At 44.3% G+C, this 21,770-nt stretch overlaps 1 protein-coding gene across 2 annotated transcripts; it reads right to left on the bottom strand.

Moving 5' to 3' along the window:
* Positions 1-74: 74 nt before the first annotated feature.
* On the bottom strand, positions 75-16,858 carry ncaldb (neurocalcin delta b). 2 transcript variants are annotated; one of them, XM_062528876.1, is made up of 4 exons: positions 16,649-16,858; positions 5,671-6,074; positions 3,074-3,179; positions 75-2,854 (listed from the first exon to the last, which is right to left on the bottom strand). In XM_062528876.1, exons 2-4 carry the CDS (start codon positions 6,046-6,048, stop codon positions 2,760-2,762), a joined length of 579 nt encoding a protein of 192 aa, XP_062384860.1. In that variant the 5' UTR covers positions 6,049-6,074; positions 16,649-16,858; the 3' UTR covers positions 75-2,759. The 2 variants fall into 2 exon arrangements, with proteins under 2 accessions (XP_062384860.1, XP_062384861.1); XM_062528877.1 differs by lacking the exon at positions 16,649-16,858 and adding an exon at positions 14,967-15,090.
* Between the last annotated feature and the right edge of the window lie 4,912 nt (positions 16,859-21,770).

Below are 21,770 nucleotides of genomic sequence, written 5' to 3'. Positions count from 1 at the left end.
AAAGTACAAGTTACAAAATCTACAAAATGGAACAATGACAAACATTTTGTTTAACAGATAACAATTGTACAGTATAAATTGATACAATACTGGTTTATCGTATATTTGGCACTTGACCACATGTTGCTACTCTGTGATTAACACAAGTGAAATGCCTGATGCTGTATTTGCAAAGAAGGAAAAAAATGTTAAATGCCCAAAATGCTGTAAAATCAGTCATCATTTCCGCAGATTACAGTCTTGTTTTTAATTAACCAATTTTAATGGTTGAAATGACCATGTCCACAAACCAGCAACTGCTGGTAGGCATTCACCACAGTCCGATAACCAGTGTTGATCATGGCTGTAAACTACTGTACTTGGCCTAGTGGCCATTTGAAGAGGAATAAAAATGTCTTCTTTAGAATGTGGTCTGAAATGCAGTGAGACTGTGCTGTGCGCGCACGTAACTTAAGTATGTTTAAACGATATGTCATTTTTTTTGGTTCTTTGTGTAAATATTTTTATCATCTGGCTGCAAACAGACATCACTTTGGCCTTACTCTTCCCGTCTGTTTGAGCTAGTCTTTCACCTCAATCCACCTAAACTCTACGGATGACCCTGAGTTTGATCAGTGTTTGTGTGTATGTGTGTGTTTGTGTGTGTGTGTGTGTGTGTGTGTGAGAGCATTAACACACCTTCACACACATCCCCTTCATACTGAAAACTGTGGGATTCATCTTATGCTCTTCAAGCAGATAATAAGGTGCCCAAGACCTTTCCATCAGGTATGCTATTAGTCTGTTATGACGAGTTGCATACACATAACATGTCTGTTTCAAAAAGAGCCATGGGATCGCAAATGCAGATAAAACACTGGTTCATCAAAGCTGTACCATACATGCATGCTTCATCACACATATTTGAAAGCCAGACAGACACACAAAAGACCCAATAAAATAAAATAAAAATAGAAATAAAAATGCACAGCTGAAATCTCTAGGATTAGTCTAGCATTCCTTTTGACTGGAAGTGCATTCAGTGCAAGAGATTGTGTGGTTGCGGGGAAGCCTGGCCTCAATCAATTCGCCCAATAAATTGTCCTTGTGTTTTTTTTCATTAGAAATATGTCTTTAACTCAATTCAAATAAAGGTAGATAACCTTTTTTTATCAATTGCAGGACCAAGACAGAGGTCTACAGAATTGAGGCCTTTCCCAACAGGTGCACTGATGGGGTATACTGTACGATACAGGGAAGAGGGACATGAACATTTAGATTACACTATGTACACAAGGAGTACCGATGCACACATTCATGCCTTTTTAATACTAATAAACCTCTGCAGATTAAATTAATAAATGTGTGATTCTGAGATTGTTTTTAAAAAAAACATATGCATTTGCTCTAAAGGGTGTACAAAAGTATATGCATAGCAAAATGTGTGGTCCTTGCTTTTTTTGCCTTTACATTCCTAACATAAATATGTATGTACTTTACATGTGAATATCATGTTGTTTTGAAATGAAAAAACAAAAACAAATTCATATTTCAATAATTAACATTTGAACATTTTAAAGTGAATCTCTTTTAGTGTGGCAAATACCACCTTTATCACCACGTAAAAGAATAAATTTATATACATATATTATATATATATATCCTAAATGTTTCCATGATCTAATACTTCCATCTAGATTTTCCTGCCTTCATTTATCCAATATGATGTGGCTCTACTCAGCCGTAGGAAGTCCACGAGTCCTCTCTGAAAGAGCTCAAAGAGAGTGTGAATGCTACAAATCTCGGTGATATACAGTATGATCTCCTAATTTGGAAGTTTTCATGCATATTCGGAAAGAGGCAATAACAAGTTCCATTGGGTTAAAACAACCAGTGTAACAGAAAAGTCAAGCTCAAGGATATTTCATGTCACCCTGTGACTTGCAGTGCCACTGGATGGATGCATGGGTTGCCCTTACTCTCCAATGGGCTCTTAATTCTGAATGGAGAGTAAAGTACTACCATGGTTTCTCTAGAAAAATGATATCTTTTAGCATGTGCTTGATTGCTATTGAATTGAATGAACCATACACTTCTTTGTTTTCCAAAAAAACAAAAAAAAATACATTTTCACATTTGCCTTACTTCAACAGAGCCCCTCTCACACATCAAGGGTTAGATCAGTGGCGGTGAGAGGAATCCAAAACCTAGAATGCCATTTCACATTCAGGCATTTGTTTCACAGTCTGATGGGCAGCCGCAATTGGGCTGCAGTCCATCTCCACTCCAGAACACTCTCTTTGGGTTTCCTAGCCCTCAGCCTCTGTCCTTTTCTGTTTTGTTGTTTAACCGTACGGGTTACTTTGAAGTACTGTGGCTTTGATTGTAGAGTTCTCGATTGGACCTTATTAGCAAGGTTTGGAAGCATGGCAGACATCTGACTAAAAGAGACATGCACTGAGAGTTGTGATGTTGTTATGTATGTGTGTGTGTGTGTCTGTGTGCGTGTGTGTGTGTGTGTGTGTGTGTGTGCCATGTGTGTGTGTGTGCGTGTGTGTGTGTGCGCGTGTGTGTGTGTGTGTGTGTGTGTCTGTGTGTGCGCGCGCGTGCGTGCGTGTCTCTCTGAGCAAAGGAAGCCACGCCAGTGACTGTTGCTGAGGACTGTTGCTGTGTACAGTGGATGAAACCAGGGTTGGTGTGCATGGTGGTGGAGCTTGAAGCTGAACAGATACAGGGCAGATGAGACAGTGGACGAGGTCTGTCACCCAGAGACAGCTGCTTTACTGCCCCGCACTGCTGGGGTCACACTGAAGCAGCCGGACGATGGACGGGTCATTTTTCGCTCCCTCCACAAACTCCTCCAGAGACAGCTTGCCTGAAAAAGGCATAATAAACAAGACATTAAAGAACAAACAATATTTTTCATCCTTGAGCTGAGTATGAAACATACTGTGAGTTCTACTCATAACATATCCACACACTTAAGCAACACACGCATCATATCTAGTGGAAGGACAGAGGTAACACTGCTATTGCGTGTGCACAGGGAGCATAAAGAACAAGGGGACAGACAGAGCACTGAAGGGTGCCTCACCATCACGATTTGTGTCCATCTGTCTGAAGATCTTCTCTGTGCGCTTCTCTGGTGTTGACTCATCTTCCGGCATCTTCATCACCGAGGAAACCATCTTATAGATGGCCTGATGAAAGAGAGGAGGAAATACAAAACAGAGAGAGAGAGAGAGAGAGAGAGAGAGAGAGAGAGAATGTTATCACCATGTCACACTTCGAAAATGTCAAACTATGGTTCGGCATGACACAGTACAGTAGACGCGGACACGTTTCTTCAGTATAAATGATGTGCACTTTACAAGACAGACACCAGCACTTTTTTTTTTACTTCCACAGCTATTTATATGGAGGGGGTTTGGCTCTGTGAAGTGTCCGGCACACACTGTGCTGAAAGGATAAATTGCAGGCTGTTTTTTTGCTGTCCTCTTCAATCAGAAATGGCACTGCCTTCTAAATGGCAGAAACCTGTAATTTATAGGGGGGATGGGGGTGTAATTGAGCACCTAACTTTTAGAGTACCACCAGGTCATTTTCACATGTCACATGGTTTGAATTAATCAGAGCTCAAAAAGAAAAGTTGCTAAAAAAAATACAGGATGTGCGCATAAACATCAAAAATCAGTATGAATGTGAATTAATTACGCAGAATTACGCAAAACATTCCACCCACTATAGTGCCAAGGTTCATCTGAGCTTCTGTTCCCTGAGCGACCAAGTCTCTTTATGTGTCTATTGAGACAGATAGTTTAGCCAGACATAATTACTGTATGTGCTCCACTATCTCTAGCCTGGAAAAAGTGTTCTGCCAGCCAAATGTCCATCGCTAGGAACAAATCCTGAAATGAACTCCAGAACAGACCCCTGTCTTAAGCATATCTCTTTCTCTCTCTCTTCAAAAAAAAGCAGACTAAACACAGGATATGTTGCTAACAGAGAGGTTATTTTTGAATAAATCTTGCTCTGTTTGCCCTTTACTTTACTCAGTCAAATATTGCACCATCACAGCAGTAAGACATGGACAGAAGTCAGCTTGGTTAGGCCACCATTTTGAGCTTGGTCTCTTCTTTGTCTTAGTAGGATTGAGGTCAATCGCAAAACTTGGCAATGTTTTTGCCAGATCGGATTGTGAGCAAAGGCAATTGTGCGAGAGTGGGCTCTTTGGGAAGAGGAGTGAATGAAGAGACACCAAGGAACAGCATGAGAGATAAAGATCAGGGGGGATTATTTTTAGACGCATTATGGGGTCTTGAGTGATTCAAAACTCTGCTGGGATACCTCAAATGTAATGGCCTGGGGGAGATGGGGAAGACAGAGAGAGAGAGAGAGAGAGAGAGAGAGAGAGAGAGAGAGAGACAGAGGGAGAGAGAGAGAGATAGAGTAAGAGAGCGCTGTAGGAGAGAACACAGAGAGAAAGGGAATGGAGAGAGAGAGAAAGAGGGAGAGAGAGCGCTGTAGGAGAGAACACAGAGAGAAAGGGGGGAGGAGAGAGAGAGATAGAGAGAACACAGAGAGAAAGGGAGAGGAGAGCGAGTAATAGACAGAGACAGGGGCAGACCCAGGAAGAGGAGACATGCAGCTCTGTATGATGACGAAGTTGTAATGGAATGGCTCATAGGCAGCAGGGGTCATTTTTCTATGTGTGTGCCAAATGCCACAGCCTGACTGAAATAGCATGTTTGCATGAGGGCCCGGATTGTTCAGCAGGAGAACCCACACACAAACCGACACACACTGAGTTCTAGAGGATCTGAGAGTTTGGAGGAGGTTGCGCTGGTGACCTTTTATAGCAGTTTTACACACACACACACACACACACACACACACACACACACACACACACACACACACACCTTCATTTTGGGCACATTTACACAAATATGAATTACAACTCAGAACTCACTTGAACAACTAAAGGACATTCTTCCAAAACATCATCTGAATAGCTTTGGATTTTCTTCTTGCATTATGAATGTTGCTAAATGGCATGCGGTAGGCTATTAGGCCCATGTGCCTCGATCCAGCTGCAATAAACTTGTTGCTTGTATTCTGTTTCAGATCCTGATACTCATAAGAACGACCTAACCTTTTTGCTCAGGCACATAGCCATGGAAGTATAAAAAAAACATTCATCATCCTGCTATGATGGTCTTGTCTGTCCCTGCACACACTTACAGTAGCGTCATGTATGCATATCTTTTACTTGGGCTAGGCCAGTGGTTCTCAAACTGTGGGACGGGTACCACTGGTGGTACACAGACTCTTTGTTGTAGTATACTCTGGGAGTCTCCAATATGTTTTATTTCACTTCAAATGATATAAAAAAATAATATATATAATAAAAATCATTACATTTAAACTAGTCTTATATCTTTATTGAGGCCTACACTATTGTGTTTTAATGCTGCTCATTATGGTGGTAGCCTACTTAAAGAGTCAATTGTTCTCTGAGGTGGTAGGCTACTTATTGTGAAAAGGTTGAGAACCACTGGGCTAGGCTACCAAAACGCACACTCTTACAGGAACAGAAAACACGTAGGCTAAAGAAACAACAGTGACCACAAACCCACGCCTCACGCTGTTTCTCAGACACACCACATCCCTCCCGGCATGGTCGCTCACCTGCACAATCTCCAGCATCTCGTCGCGGCTGATGTATCCATTGCCATCCAGGTCGTACATGCTGAAGGCCCACTTCAGCTTCTGGTCCAGGCGGCCGCGGGACGTAACGCTCAGTGCAATGATGAACTCCCTGAAATCTATCGTTCCGTCACCATTGGCGTCGAAGGTGCGGAAGACGTGCTCTGCGAATTTGGAGGCGTCTCCATACGGGAAGAAGTTAGCGTAGATCTTCTTGAACTCCTCCAGGGAGAGAGCGCCGCTGGGGCAGTCTCGCAGGAAGCCCTTGTACCACTCCTGGATCTCGTGCTCAGTGAAGTCTGTGCTGTCCACGAGATCCTGCATCACCTCAGGACGGAGCTTGCTGTTCTGTTTCCCCATTGCTGGTTGGTGTGTTGTTTTTTAGACTAAAGGGAGAGAAAAACAGGGAGGAAAACAGTGTAAATGTTTTGTGTTTAACCAAACAGATGTTCACCAAACAGACTACCCTAAAAATAGAATTGCACTGAAACAGCCTATGCGTCCCCCTCGTTTTAACACACGTAATAAGCGCAGTATAACTTGCTGAAGATTCCAGTGGAATTATCTGTAACAGTAAACGGCCGTCAGATGGGCAACTGAAACTGCTTCTGATGTGTGAGATGGCTGCTGAAGATGGTATTGAGTGAAGCTTGCAATGCAACCCCCATAAGCCTCTGCAGCAATAACATTTTCCACTGGTGTAGGCCTATATGCACTTTGGTTTGTGTGTGGCTAAAGACTTTGTGTCTGTGTGCATATGTGTGACTGTTTCTTTTTCACTGTGTGGTTGTGAGGTTATAAGTATCTATTCAAGTTTTCTTCGTATGTTTATCTGTGACTTTCTGTGGTTTGACGGGGTGCCTCTACATGGCTGATTTGACCTCAGCTCTCTTTGCTGTATAGTGGCCTATCCTAACAAGCCACTGTTCAGCGCACATTCTGTTCATCTGAGGTATGCACACACTGAGTGCTCAAGAATCCACTTGATGTAAGCGGCGCACTGTCCTTGATTGGTGCTGTGAACACCACACTGACTGAGGAGGATGAATGTAGCACCATCAGCTAAAGTCAAATGAAACAGTTCTTGCAGCAGCCTGCGTGGAGAATTTCACTGTGCTAGCAAAGGGGCATCTGTTTCTGTAAACAGGAAACAGTCCATCAGTCGGCTTCAGGCTGTCACTGGTTCACTGACCACATCCACTGCCCAACAGAACAAAATGGACACTCGTTTAAGGCAGTCTTTAAGGACTCTGAGACATCTATAGGTGAATAAAACAGCTACAATATTGATTTCACGGTTGGCATAGTTGAAAGTGAAATCCATCGAACGAGCACTCGCTCCATTGAAGGGTGTCACTGTTTATTTTCTTTAAAGTCAAAATGCAGTTTGCAGATGGAGATGTTAGTGATGAATTCCAAAGAAGAGGAAATTTGTGAAGAAAGTCAGAATATATTTGAAATTACGGAAGAATTTTAGTCTTTTCAGAGAGGACCCATGCCTCAATGATGCCATCCACTGTGAACAGACATTATAACATTAACCGGTTATACCTTTGGAGAAAAACACTGAAGATTCTCACACAAGGACTGTATCACAGGATATTTTCAACGACAGGACTATAGCCAATGGAAGAGACTGGATATGGAAACTGCACCTGGCCGCGTCGGTTTGGTTGTTTTCCCTCAACTAACAGGCCTGATGTCAGAATGCTCAGAAGCTTTAACACTTAAGCTAATGAGACCCGGCCCTGCTGTGCCTCAGACCACTTCAGGGCAAAACACTCCGGTCATATGGCCAGGGTTTTAACATCCTGCTTCAATTAACACTGACAAAGACTGGGATGTCAGCTGTCTCTGGAAGGGCACATATGGTATGTGTAGAGAGGGCATGTACACAGTGTTGGGGAGTAACGCATTACATGTAATTGAGTTACGTAATTTAATTACAAAATAAATGTAACAGTAATATATTACAGTTACTGTAGAAAAAAATGTAATTCAATTACAGGTACTTTTGAAATTTTTCAAAATTACAATTTGAATTACATCTCAATATTGTCAGCAAAACTTTGCAAATAATATTGTATGTAAAAAGAACTGTTTCCCTCCACAGCCATAGTTTGATACGGGACCTTGTGATAGGCTCTATCACGTCTAGAGCGCCATCAGCGTAGGCCTACATGCCTGCCTGTAATCGTGTTATGATTATCATTATATTATCCTCACAAAAAATGTGATGCTAATTCATGTATTGAATGCCCTTGCTGCCTTGTGCGCTTGTACAGAACTGCTCGGCAGCCTGTAGACCAAGGCCGAAATCTTCGCATGTATTTGAGGACTATATATATCATTAAAAAATCGGAAAAGTAATCAAAAGTAATCAAAAGTAATTAGTTACGTTACTCAGAAAAAGTCATTCAAATAGTTACACTACTATTACATTTTAAACAGAGTAACTTGTAACTGTAACACATTACATTTCTAAAGTAACCTTCCCAACACTGCATGTACATCAGATGAAGCAGAGAGTTATGGGTGCGTTTGTGAGAATGAGAAAGTGTCTGTATTTGTGTGTGTGTGTGTGTGTGTGTGTTTATGTTACAGTATGTGGATATGGTGCAATGTGTGACACATTTAAGTGTGTTTTCCAGGGAGTTTTTCCTCGCCCCTGTCACTCATGGGCTCTCTCTGAATGTTTAACACTCTGTAAAACGCCAAGGGACATGTGGTATGTTTTGGCGCTCTAAAAGTGAAATTAAATTGAAATTGAAATGATTTATTTGTTATTTTGTTATTAGTTTATATGAGAGGAGTGTGCACGATGTGGGGGGGATACATTTGTACTGCGCTTAAATGGCTGCTTCACAGCATCAGCTTCAATGAGACATTACTGTAGACATGCACATCATCACCACCCTAACAGCTGGTGGCCCGTGAAGCTCTGCTGGAATGAAAGAACCCACAGGGAACTGACCAGATGATCCCCGGTAGGAAGAGAGCGGGAGAGAGAGAGAGAGAGAGATGGAGAGAGAGAGGGAGAGAGAGAGAGAGCAAGAGAGACACATGAGAGAGAGAGATGGAAATAGACAGATAGCAACAAAGATGGAGAATGAGAGAGAAACAAACAAGACACAGGATGCAGGGTGAGAGTTAGAGAAACAGAAATAGAGTGCAGTGAAAAGGAGACGGAGAGAAAGGAAAGAAAAAGACAGACAGACAGGGACAGGACTATAGGGAGAGCAAGAGATGCAACGGAGGCCCTCAAAATAGAACGATATCATATGAGTCATGACCCTAGGCCAGTCAGTTAAGGCTGCAGAGTTTGACATTTGACATTTTACAATGTGCCTTGCCTCTGTGTCTATCAATTCTGAGATAATATGGCTTTAGAATTTGAGAAGAGTAGCCTGCACAAAACCAAACCACGTTGTGAAAACGGGTAAGAACACAACCTGCACCGGGAGAACAGGAAGACGAAAACACAGAGTGCATCTTTAATATCTAAAGTTACTGTCATCAGTAGATTTGGAGGCTCCCTTGTCATCGCACCCCCCTGTTTCACTGTCTGATGATCATCATAGCAACAGCATTAACCCAAACAGTGTAGAAAGTGCTCCTGTGTTTTTTAGCACAGTAATGTGAAAGGGTGAGAGAGGCTCTGCAGACAGACCGAGGGGCTTGAGAGTGCCTGCTTTACTGCAGATCTCCTTCCTGGCGTGACTCATGGCCGGCTTAGTCACCGCGGCGAGTGCGAGACCTCCCCGAGTAGGCTAATGTAGGAAACAGACGACTAAATTCAATGGAGCAATTTCCCCCGCCGCCGCTTCTTTTGTCTGCCGACGCGCCGCATGCGACCGCCACTAACCGCGGCAGCGGTCATCAATCTGCATTTTAATTGCTTAATGGGTTTCTAGCATTTCCATAATGCCACGCTGTGTAGTCATAGCGACAGACACTTCTATCCATCTATTAGTGTGCTGGGAAAAAAAAGATTCATATTCACTCGAGACCATCTTTGTTAGCCATGAACTGATGGATCATTAAGCGACAATGAGCATTAGCCATCATTAATGAAATGGATGTTGAACCAGGTTGGATGTGTCGACAGTGACAACAGATTTACAATGAGGATAAAAATCTGAGTTAAAAACCAAGAACAGTGTATAATATCATTGGTCACTTCTTGATGTTTCTTCCTGATTCAAATAAGACCCTCGTGATGTTTGACATGTCACGTCATCTTATCCTTCGCCCTTCCCTCTTCTCGGCCACTGTCTGTTCTTCTCCGTCTCTTATCCTCAGAGATGTTCCTGTCTGGTGTCGTGGGGACAGTCACCTTGGCCCACAGTGACCCTGCTCTTAGAACTAGAACTTAGAACTCTGTGCTGACATCATCACTGATCCTCCTCCAGGTGGGGTTGGGGCGCTCTCCTCTCCTGAGAACCGAGGGTTCTTATTTAAACACGATTGGGCAAGAGGGTTTTGGAAGGACAGCAGGATCAGGAGGCTAGAAGCAGCCAGCCCCAGCCATGCGCCTCTATTTCTGGGCCTCAAAGATCGTTCTCCAATTAACCCTAATGCTCTTAGCAACCACAGATAGCGTGGCAGCCCGGCCGATGATGTCAGTGTTACGTAAGCTGTGCTGCTGCCTGGCCAGAGCCCGTGTCCATGCTGGGGACAACACCTGAGGGCGGAGAACAGGCCAGGTGACCCTGACAGGGTGAGGTGGGAAGGTGGTGACATAAGCAAAAATGTCCCACAGTGCCTCTCATCTGCTGGTGCACTATTACTGTGTTATAAGACGCAGATCCAATTTGACACTGTGTGGTGGTCCATGAGAAACGCATTACTAGTTTGGGTATTTCGTATACCAGGAGCATGACAGTGGGTGCATAGAGTTTTAGTGCAAGTCAATGCACTAAAATCAACAACAACAACAACAACAAAAAAAACCAAATTAAGATTGCTATACTCTGAGCAAACTGACATTAATGGAGAAGCCGCCCTCATTTTACACATCATTCAGATTGCCGATCTGCCTCAGCCCATGCAGATCCATCTGGAGTCCATTGGATTCGGTAATGAAGCATCTTCTTCAGCCATTCCATTTACACTCACTCAGCGCTAACGCACAACATTACACAGCCATTCAATTCAGCCAGATCCTCTCTCAACAGACTCCCCAGGCTTGCTCACAGCACTCCAGCACAGCAGCAGAGGAGGCAGGCCGGCCCAGTGCACTGCTGTTCACATGCACGCCCAGAGACAGAGGCAGAGGCAGAGCAGACCAATGGAGTGTGGGAATGTGCATCTGTGAACGTGCACGGAACACGATCCTCGAGCTCACTGTTTACATATGAATCACACGAGTCACAGGAAACAGACACAGAGAGAGAGTGAGAGAGAGAGAGAGAGAGAGAGAGAGAAAGTGAGAAGATAGAGAGAGAGATAGAGACTGAAACACACAAAACACACACACACACACACACACACATACACACACATACACACACTTTGATGTAGAGATGAAGCACATTGACAGGCTGACCAAGATGCAATCATGTCAAGATGATCAAAGACTTTGGAGCTAAATTTGGTGAGCTACGCCTCTGTAGGAATGGATTGATCCTGTGTTCAATTTTGCAGTGAGAACGTCACCATTATTCACAGCACTAGGCTATCACATGAGTCAATGGGAAACAATCCAAACTTTCCAAAAGCCAAGGTCATCCAAGTAAGGCTCTGGTATTACTGGTGGTCTGTCTTTTTTCCGCGCGCACGTACACATGTGTAGCCTTCTGTTTGTGTACCCACAAACAGTTCCATGCTGGCCCCAGCCTTTGCTGTACTGTTGAAAGTTTAATCTCCCTCCCTCTGCATTGCAGGCTGTTTTACACATGCAGCCCACATCCCCATTCCTCGACATGAGGGGAGCAACTCTGGTGGGGGAAAACACACTCGGCGCTGCTATAATGTGTGCACATTCACACGTGAATGCTAACGCTAGCAGCACAATTGAGCTCTAATTTACCTCCTGAGCAGAGGCATTAGCAGAACATGACAGGTGCCAACCCCACGGATGCTGGAGGGTGGAGAGGGTGGAGGGGGGTGGGGGGGCAGTACCATGCTGCCATGCATGTAACATTAGACCTGAGTCAACATAGGGATCTGTGTCTAAGCAGAGGAATATTCACTGCAGCCTCACAAGTTAACCTTGGTGGTGTTCTGTGTGTACGTAGCGAATCCCAAAGCATTTCTGCTGCTGCCGTCCCGTGTAAACACATGAATCTGTCTTGACGTTAATCATCTCCGCCACGCTGTGTGGCGTTTGTGGCATAGCTTCCGTGGGCACGGAGAGAAACAGCGCAGACATTCAGTAAACAAAGAGCAGATTTGCATCCTTGGTAATCCACAGCTAATCCTCCATGTTTCTTTTTGGCCATGGCAGATGTCAAAACGCTTCGCAATAATTGAAAAGACCAAAATTGAGAGTCCTAAAAAAAATTGTCTCTATTTTCTTTTGTGAAGATTAAGGCGCTTAGCTCCTACCACACTTGTAACTATACATCTCTTTGTTGCTTTAAAATCATTTAGCTTGGGCTCCTGCTCTTCATTCAGACTAGGCCCGATAAGGGTCAAAGAGAGACTCTGCACTTAGGGGGAGAGAATGCATTTAAAGTTCCATGTCCAAGGCTGTCCATTCATTAATAGCATAATTTAAAATTATGTGTTGGCCATGGAGCATTCCCATAATCAGTCTGCATCCACAGAATGGTGCAGCAATCACACTTCTCCTTCACCTGAGCAATTACCTTTATCTTGAGAACAAGAGAAGCTACAGTCACATGGTGCCAGATACAAAAGTCTGGTGCACAAATGCCACTTGTGGTAAAGTGAACAAAACGAGGACCAAAGGCCTTCAAAAATCCCTGGATCTCGTGTCTGAAGGCCTTTATTTGTGGCTGTAGGTACAAGACATCTTGTGCACATCTTACATAACAGACACAAGCCCTTATTTATATCCTATCACCCCGGCTTAGCCCAAGTGTCCAGTGTTAATCCAAGAGCAGGAGAGATGAGACAGACAGTGGGAGAGAAAGGAGAAGATAAAGAGTGAGGTGAGTGCATAAAGGAGAGATAAATATGTGTTGATACAGAAAGAGAAACAGTGCACGGCAAAAAAAAGCATTTGTGCTACTCTGTGGGGGGCATTAGATTACCATACACTCCTCCACTCATCCAACCCCCCAATGAGCCTCTCTGACATCACCCTGCAGCTGAGTGAAACCAGCATCTCCATTACCTCCACTGCCTTTATGCCCAGACCCATTACAGGCAACGTCGCAGCCCTGTTGTCATGTGCTCAGTAGCCTGTACATGAGAGCCACTCAAACAGTAGCCTGCTGTGGCAACAACAACAGCACATTCATAAGGGAACAGACCATTGTTAAATGTTCCATCTTGCTTGGCAAGGCTTCTACATCTGCAGGTGAAAATTCCCGATTCCGAGAAACACAACTCTGAACATAAAATGATAAAAAAATGAGTGTCCTTCTCATGGCCTTGACAGATGACAGGTAGCTAGCTCAGTGTAAGGTCTAAAGTGGCCAAAGCTCCTGGCATTCTCTGAGTCCTTTCAGGGAAGAGGTTGGTAAGAGGTGCAAGGTGGTAAGCTGGTAAGAGGTTGGCATGGCCATGCCAAGAGAGGCATCAGCCAGGTGTGTATTTAGTTGCCCATCAGTAAGTGAAGGTGAGGGATTTGTTGCATTTATGCTGGTGTCATCTCGGGATTCGGATCTATCTTCCCTGTCCTTCACAGAGGACTTCAAAAAAGGCCAAACATAACCTCTACAACGCCTCAGACACTCACTCTTTGCTACATACCTTAAAATAACTACTAAAGATGATGAAATATATTTTTTAAAGACGTTTCCCGAAAAAAAAAAAAACGTTTTTTTAAACTTCTGTCAGTATTCTACAAAACAACTGCCAGCAATTTGAACTGATCCTGCATGGCTTATGGGCTATTTGAAGCCTACTGTATGGGATAAAAGTTGCTGATATCTTGCGACTTATCTGCACAAAGTACAAAGTTTCCATTTTTATACCTTTGGAGTCTGCTGTGAAAATACATTTGACTAAAAGGATGAAGATAATTCATTCTTTTCCATGTTTTAAATCCAAGACACATTTCCAACTATCAATCTAACCATAAGATCAACCTGAACTCTGTATCAACTATTGTGACATTGCCCAGCGCTTCATCTGCTGTCATTTTCACAGCGAGTCTGTGACTTCTCGCACTATTAAAGACCAAGAGCAAACCACGTTAAATCCATCCTGTCTCATAAACTCTACAAAACTCCGAGCCTTAGGCCACAACATACTATATGAAATATTTTCTGGCTGCCTATTCTATTATTAGCCACAGGCTTAAGATGGGAGATTTACTATGTTAGGCATGTTCCCTTAAAACAATCCACTGTAAATTAACCTCATCCCTCAAGCGCAACCATCTGACAACCATAGATTACATGTATGCTAAGCCAGCCAAATGAATACAAGCCTGATGCCTGATGCCTGATGATCTTTTTCCTCTTTAAAGACTAATGGTCAAGACTGAAGAGAGAATAAAGCTCTCTATCTCACCTTCATTAAAAATACATCACTTCAAAGACAGAACCTCATAATGCAAAACACATTATACTATCAAAGCACCTGAAACATTACAGCACATGGCAGAGGGAGGGACAGAGAGAGAGAGGGACAGAGAGAGAGAGAGAGAAATTTAGATCAAGACAAAGACACAGAGTGAGCTCATCAGACAGACATATTGGAACATTGTTTTCATTGTCTTGCTACTATTATCTAGCACTAAAAGAGAGTGATCCCTGTACAAAAGAATCCAAACGAACTAAACGTGATGCTAGTGACCCCCACGCCTCAGCCCTTAGAGTAACCGACTGCTGTAGCGGTTTTGTCTGTGCTATAGGTATGATAAAAGGCTATAAAAAAGTGTTGACTCTGAAAACATCATTCACAAAACAAACAAAAGCATGTGTTAGTGATCTGATCTTTTCTACAGTATACATGGAGTCAGTTCTCTTGCACACTGCCATTCTCTCTCTCTCTCTCTCTCTCTCTCTCTCTCTCTGTCTCTCTTCAGTCATTCTCTCTTCCTGAAACTAGCGCTCTCCGTTTCCTTTTGAAAAAAAGATTCCTTTAAGCAGACACTACTTCAAGCAAAGCAGAAGACAAAAAGCAAAGCAGACCCGCACCTTATCAGAGTTTCTTCCTCACTCCAAAGTGAGGTCCTCTTCCTCTGTTCCTCTCTCTCTCTCTCTCTCCCTTTCTCCTGCCCGGCACTACTTTGCTCTCTCCACAGACCCACGCAGTTTCCAAAGACACTGCCACAACAGGAAGACCCGTGGCTGAGCAGTCGCTAAGTCCCGCCCCCTCTCTCTATCTTTCACCCACTCACTCACTCACTCTGACACTCCTACATCTCTCTCTCTCTCTCTCTCTCTCTGTCTCTCTCTCTCTCTCTCTAACATCAGTGGTTAACTCTCCCACACAGCCTCTACTGTCCCATGGGTCCGCCACTCTCCTCTGCTCTCTCAGCTTCCTGATCCCTGAGAGATGCTTGAAATTTTCCGATTTGTTCCCACTCCGTGTGTCCCCCCTGCCCTCGCTTCCTGTGCCTCCAAACTCTCAGGCGCGGCGCGAGTTTGGCCAGATCTGCCTGCCACTTCAGCACACAGGCAGGGGCGCCTGTCTCAAAGGCATATAGGAGCTTCCTGGTGCCCTCGTGCTTAGTGCGGCAATGACAAGCTTTTGTTTATGCAGCATAGAGGAGCAGGAGCCGCTCACAACAAGGAAATGAGAGAGAGAGAGAGAGAAAAAAACAAACACACACACTCACACACACACGAGAGAGAGAGAGAGAGAGAGAGAGAGAGAGAGAGAAACAAACACACATGTGCACACACACATCCACAAACACACACGAGAGAGAGAGAGAGAGAAAAAAAAGGCCACTTCCTGCAACCTGAGCTGTGCGCCTGTGCTTGTCTGTCAGCACTGGATTTAAACACAGGACCTGTCGGGAGCATCCAGGTGTGTCTGTGTGAGCACTCAGATGGGCCTCTACCGATAGTTACACACACGCTTCTGCAACACACTTAAGTCCTGGGTCCACTCTCACACTTTGGCCTCAGCTCCTCTCCTCCTCTCACATCCCCACAACAAAAACAAACACACACAAAGGCCGTCTCTCGGATTGAGCAAACGTTACAGATAGGTGTTTCCAGCTACAGGTGGCCCGAGTGACTCACGCGTGCTCAGCGAGAACCTGCGAGATGGCAGCTCAAGGAGACACAGAGCAAGAGTTGAGACTCAAACTCTGGGCCGCGCAATGTTCAGTGGCTCAGATGTCAGCGAATGTCGTTGCTCTCATTTCCTGCCTCACAAGCCTCAAAAGGGAGAAGAGAGGTCTGCTGCAGGCAACGAGAACAAGGAACGACAACACTGTGTCCCAACTTTCTGCTAGAGTCCAGCTCTCTGGTGACAGAAGCGCTCTTCCGTCCCGCGTTGCGGTCCGAGCCAAGGCCATAAACCTGCAGGGCATCCACACAGCAAGCGGCTCCCAGGTGTAGCGTTTGTACACAGAGGTGAGTTGAGCTTTTCGACATTCCCAAATGTCGGACTCGAAACGCTCCAGATCTTCATCCGTATACCCTTATGCAGTACAGTTTCATTTCTCTCTCTCTCTCTCTCTCTCTCTCTCTCTCGGTCTGTCTGTCTCTTTCTCTTTGCTCTCTCTGCTTCCCCACTATGTGGAGTCATCCTGCAGCAGCTTTGCAGTGCTTGCAATATCACTGGGACAAGACCTGAAAACATAATCAAAAGCACACACACACACATGCACAGAAAACCAATTCCATTGCAAAAAAGGGCTTACCTGAGATAAAAAGCTGTATAGCTGTATAGATGTGGTTGTGAATGGCTTATTCACAACAGTCCATAACCCGATAACTTCCCAAGTAGAGAGAGAGCAGGTTGCAGAACACAGGCGCTTTGGTGGCGGAGGAAGAGGAGTGGAGCAGAGGAAGGTGAAGAAGAGCAACAGGTAGCAGGAGGGAACTCTCTCTCAGGCACTCTCAGCTCCAACTCAAAACTCTGCAAGACTCTCCTCAAGCCTTAAGCACTCAGCTTAGCTCCCAGCACCAAACTGCCTCCCCCAATGACGTCAAAGTCTCGGGTCACATGGTCTCCTGGAAAGCCTATGCGAGCGGGCGTTGCCCTGGCAACAGGAACTCAGCGGCTGCAGAGCAGTTTCAGTGGGTGGTCTTTGCTCACTTCAACAAATGGCAACAAACAAATAAATAAACACATTCATAAGTTCAAACTTAAATGATTGCATAAGTAATAGCTCATGTGTGTTTAACACGCTATGCAAGTTCCGTTTAAAAGAATAATGGGTTTTTTTTATTCAATAATTATTATGTTTTAATTATTTGCAGTTTGATTTGTTTTCTGCACTGTGTAAAAAGTGTGCAATTTCATCCATGCAGTCTGGATTCTGATGTACATGACGAATGACAAATGAAAGTTTGGACGGAATGCATTTTACATTCTTTAAAGTCCCCTTTGCATGGTATAAGAATATCACCATGATGACCTGAGCCAAGTTCCTTGGACACCGCAGATGTCAAGGCTCACATTGAAGACCATGCTTTACTTAAAGAGATTAGGACAATCAAAGCCACCTCTCGTTAACCTCCAACGACAGGACTTTTTTTCTTAATGACTTACCTAACCCAGGTCTTGCTGAGTCAGTCTGTCTCTGCTTTGAAATATCAGATTCTGCAAAACAAATGAGTTGGAGATTGCATGAATTATCATGCAGCAGCGTCATTCTTCGCCTTAAAGTTCTGATATGAAAATGATCTATGAGTTGCATAGCGAGTGTGTTATAGAGCACAGCAGCTGCTGTATTTCCTGCACAACTTGAATTGAACAAATAGCATACAGTACATCAGACACTAAGGGCTCTTAGCTCTGTAATGGCAAAGAAGAGAGGTTGACTAATTCAATTTCTTGAAGTAAGCAGGTATTGACTGCACTACTGGTAAGGAAAAGCATACATTTATCGATCGGCTCTTAAGCATATCAGTCATACCTGTCAATAAAGCATTTTCCTAAATGTCCAATTGCAAAAGTGAATGTACATTTGTGTTATCTGGCTTCTCTTTGATGTGCAAGTAACGTATAAATAATGTTTATGTTCAGTTTATGTTTGGATCCACCCCACTCAAGACTGCAACAGCAGCTAGGCCGGGCGGTTCAGAAAGGACAACATTATCATCATAAACATCATATCGCCGGGCCTGCTGATCTCCGATGACACAAGAGCACATAGTGGCAGCTCAGCTTGCAGATGTCACCTGGGCGCGTAAATCTCTCAGGCGCTGGCAGCTGCCAGCCACAGACACCCCTCCGCGGTGCCACGGCCACCTCGCTGCCCAACATGTGCTTGTGGCGCCTCCCTCCCTCCCATCTGCTTTCATTGAAAAGACAGCAGCACACACACACACACACACACACACACACACACACACACACATGAACACACATGCAGAGGGCTGAGCCTGGGTAGCGAGCGACGCCCCATCTAAGCTCACCCGTCTGGACCAGAGCGGGCCTGCTGCCTTCCCAGGAGGCCGAGAGGCTTTGAGTGACGCGCGCTCGGCTCCGCCCAGCTAATCCCGCCGCACACCTCATGCACAGGTGCCGTCAGTTACAGAGCCGGGGCTTTTGGAGAGCGGCTAATTAGAGCTGCCCTGCAGGCCTCGCCGTGTGTTGTTGTGCGCGCGCATGGCGGGCTAGGACAGCTAATAGGGCTCGCTCGAGTGCTGCTTATGTGTTACCTAACCCGCTAATGGGGTAAGGCTTGTGCTGGGCCTCCGTGATGATGTTGGGGGCTATTTCAGTCGCCTCAAGTAGCTCCTTCTACAGTGTCACCACAGAACTCTCACGCCCCCCCAACACACACACACACACACACACACACACAGAGACACTCAGTTCAGGGGCTTCCAAAGGCATGTGCCTGAGCCTGTGTGGTTATGTGTACGGGTTGCGTGTTGGACTTTTGTGAAAACTAAACTTGGCCATGCAGCAGGGTGTGGGTTGGACAGGGATGCCCTGTTAATCACACCAGAAGGAACCCCCTCGGTGCAGCCCCTGCTCCACGCTGACTCTCTCATCAGAGGATTTCACACTTACTTCATAGCTGCTGCATGCTGCTTCTCCTCATTAATACAATAAGTGCAACGTGATTCCATTATTTCTACAGTGTTCTTCCAAAACGAGCATGCCAGACAGCAGCTCTTGAGTCACTAAAAGACCAACCATGTTTTGTCGCAATAACAACAGACACAATTTAGTCAGTTGCACTGCGTTTACAAACTGAAGCCATGCCGAATCATTCAGTAACTTTCATTAGATATGTCACACATGAGAGAGTGTGAGTGTAACGCTAACACATACAAAAGTACCACGCGCCAGTGAAAAAGATCCTTTGTTTTGCATGAAATGTGAATTAAAAAGCTACATACAAACAAAAAGAAACATCCCTCGGGATAACCGGGTTCTGGCGACATTAGTAAAGCATTAATTAAGAGGAAATATGTACAGAGATGTTGACATCTTGATTTCCAATGCATGTTTTAACCCGATCAATCACTGGGGAAATATACTACTCGTGCATCATGCATCATGTTCTCAATGTTATGTGCAAATGACATGATGTACGTGTGCACAAACATGACATTTTAGATAGTGTTAAGTTCTTACATGCATGTAGTCATTTGGAAGAAATCTGCAGAGTGCACCTCTTGAAAATATGTGCAGGGCCCTCTGCACTGCACTGGCACAATGTTTACAGGCATACTTTTGGGGTCAAACCATGGGGTCATCACAGAACACTCTAGAAAGGCTTGCAGTAAGACAGCAGTAAGATGAAGACGGACCAAAGCCTCCCTGTGTGTTTGTGTGTGTGTGTTTGTGTGAGAACAGCTTGGAGTTGTCCTATGGGGAATGCGTCACTGACAGAAGACTCTATGTTCAGCTTACTGGATTAAGTGGTATGATCTGAGTGTGAATGTACAGTGTGTGTGTCTGTGTGTGTGTGTGAGAGAGAGAGAGAGAGAGAGTGTGCAGAAAGGTGGGGCTATTCAGAATCAGAACACAACATTCAAGAAAGTACAGCGGGACTCAGCTGGCCAGTTATAACTGCAGGCTATTTGTCCTTGACTGCACTTAGTGTGTGTGTGTGTGTGTGTGTGTGTGTGTGCGTGCGTGGACATTCATGTGTAAATTCAAATAAGAGTATGGACTAGTGTTGTGTATATTTGTATGAGTCTGTGTTTTGCACGTTTGAGTTTAAGTGCCAGTGGGCGTGTGTGTGTGTGTGTGTGTGTGTGTGGATCCGTGTGAATGTTTGTGTATGCCTCGTCACCTGCTTCCCTCAGTGAAAACCCCTTGTTGACAGCCTTCTCCACAGCTGTAGTCTAAAGTGCACCTCCACATACCTGGCCCTCATTAGGCTACATTTCCACACATTAAAGGCAGCATGCTTCCCGCCTGATTCTCTCCCATGACATGCTTCGGATAGAAGTTGTTTGTGTTTTTTTCCTGTGCAACTATTTTCACACTGCGCACAAATTCACCATAGAAGTGCAAGTCACACCATCAGTCAGTCAAGAATGGAAGTGCTAAGCGTATGTAATAGACAATTGAACTTTTGCCATCGGAACTTAAATATTCGTTGAAATATTCATGGTTGTATAACTGCAATCAATGTGCAACAGGAAAGCTTTGCATTGCACTAAAATGCTATGCTTTTAAAAGGTATTTTGACTAAAGTGCATCGCTAAAGCTGGATCAGGCAGCTGGTCCTTATCAGTGTCAGCGCTAAACGATCTCCAGTGATGTCATCTCATTTTATGACTCACACTGGAGGGATAGAGCTGGTGTGATTGGTCATATCATTCTTCTGGGTGGTTGTGTATCTGCTTTGCAGATTTTCTTGCACCGAATCCATATCCCCCCCTTATCTTGAATCTGCTATTTCAAAATGTATCTATATGAAAGATCCAATCCAACGGCAACAGACAGCAACAAATGGTATGAAATATATGCGCTGTACTCCAGATATCTCAAGCCCAACAGCTGCACTCTCATTCCTGGTGAATCAGACTGATGTACATCTATTTCAGTCACAGTGGCCCCTGACAATGTCCCAGTGTCTCTGTGCTTGAAAAGTATAGTTTGTAAAGACATGCACATACATTAAATGTCTAGCCCACACGGACGATAGCTGATGGCATAATAAGATAACATAATGCACTTAATAGTAATGCATCACTATAGCATATCAGATTATATGCACATTAACCCCTGCATGCACATTTTCTTGACCTATAATGCGCTTATATTTTTGACAGTCTACTAATCCACTGCAAACCACCATGCCAGACTTATAGCGGAAAGATTTATCATTAATTCACTGTGGTTAATGGATACCCCATGACCTGTTTATATGGCATGGCATTTAAGACACAGTATTATGCCTGATATGACATAATTCTTTTTCACGGTAATTCAAAATGGGCTGAGAGGGAGGGTGTAGCAAATGTTTTCTTTAGTAAATGTTTGCTCAAAATCTGTTTGAATAGTTCCAACCGAATAGCAAAGGCCAAGAAAGTGATGTGGAACCAAGAAGAAAAAAAATCGCGCTGGAAGGAAAAGGCCAAGAAAGTAATGTGGCACAAAAAGAGAGAAAAAAGAAACTAGCTCCAGAATGCAAAAGTGCAAGGAGTGGTGAACACAACACAAACGCAATCCCCTTCATACCCCTATCTCCATTACCCTCTGTGTCCCTCTCGTCGTCTCACTAACCCCCCCTGAGGTGAACTTCCAGTGGAGGTCACACTCACACCATTCACATGCTTTCAAACAATCCGCCAGGTGCAAGGTGTTTGCCATGTTAGATAAAGAGATCAATAATCTATTTGCTA

This window comes from Sardina pilchardus, chromosome 24 (assembly GCF_963854185.1).
Source record: "Sardina pilchardus chromosome 24, fSarPil1.1, whole genome shotgun sequence".
Lineage (NCBI taxonomy): Eukaryota > Metazoa > Chordata > Actinopteri > Clupeiformes > Clupeidae > Sardina > Sardina pilchardus.
This window is presented reverse-complemented; position numbering and strand designations above follow the sequence as displayed.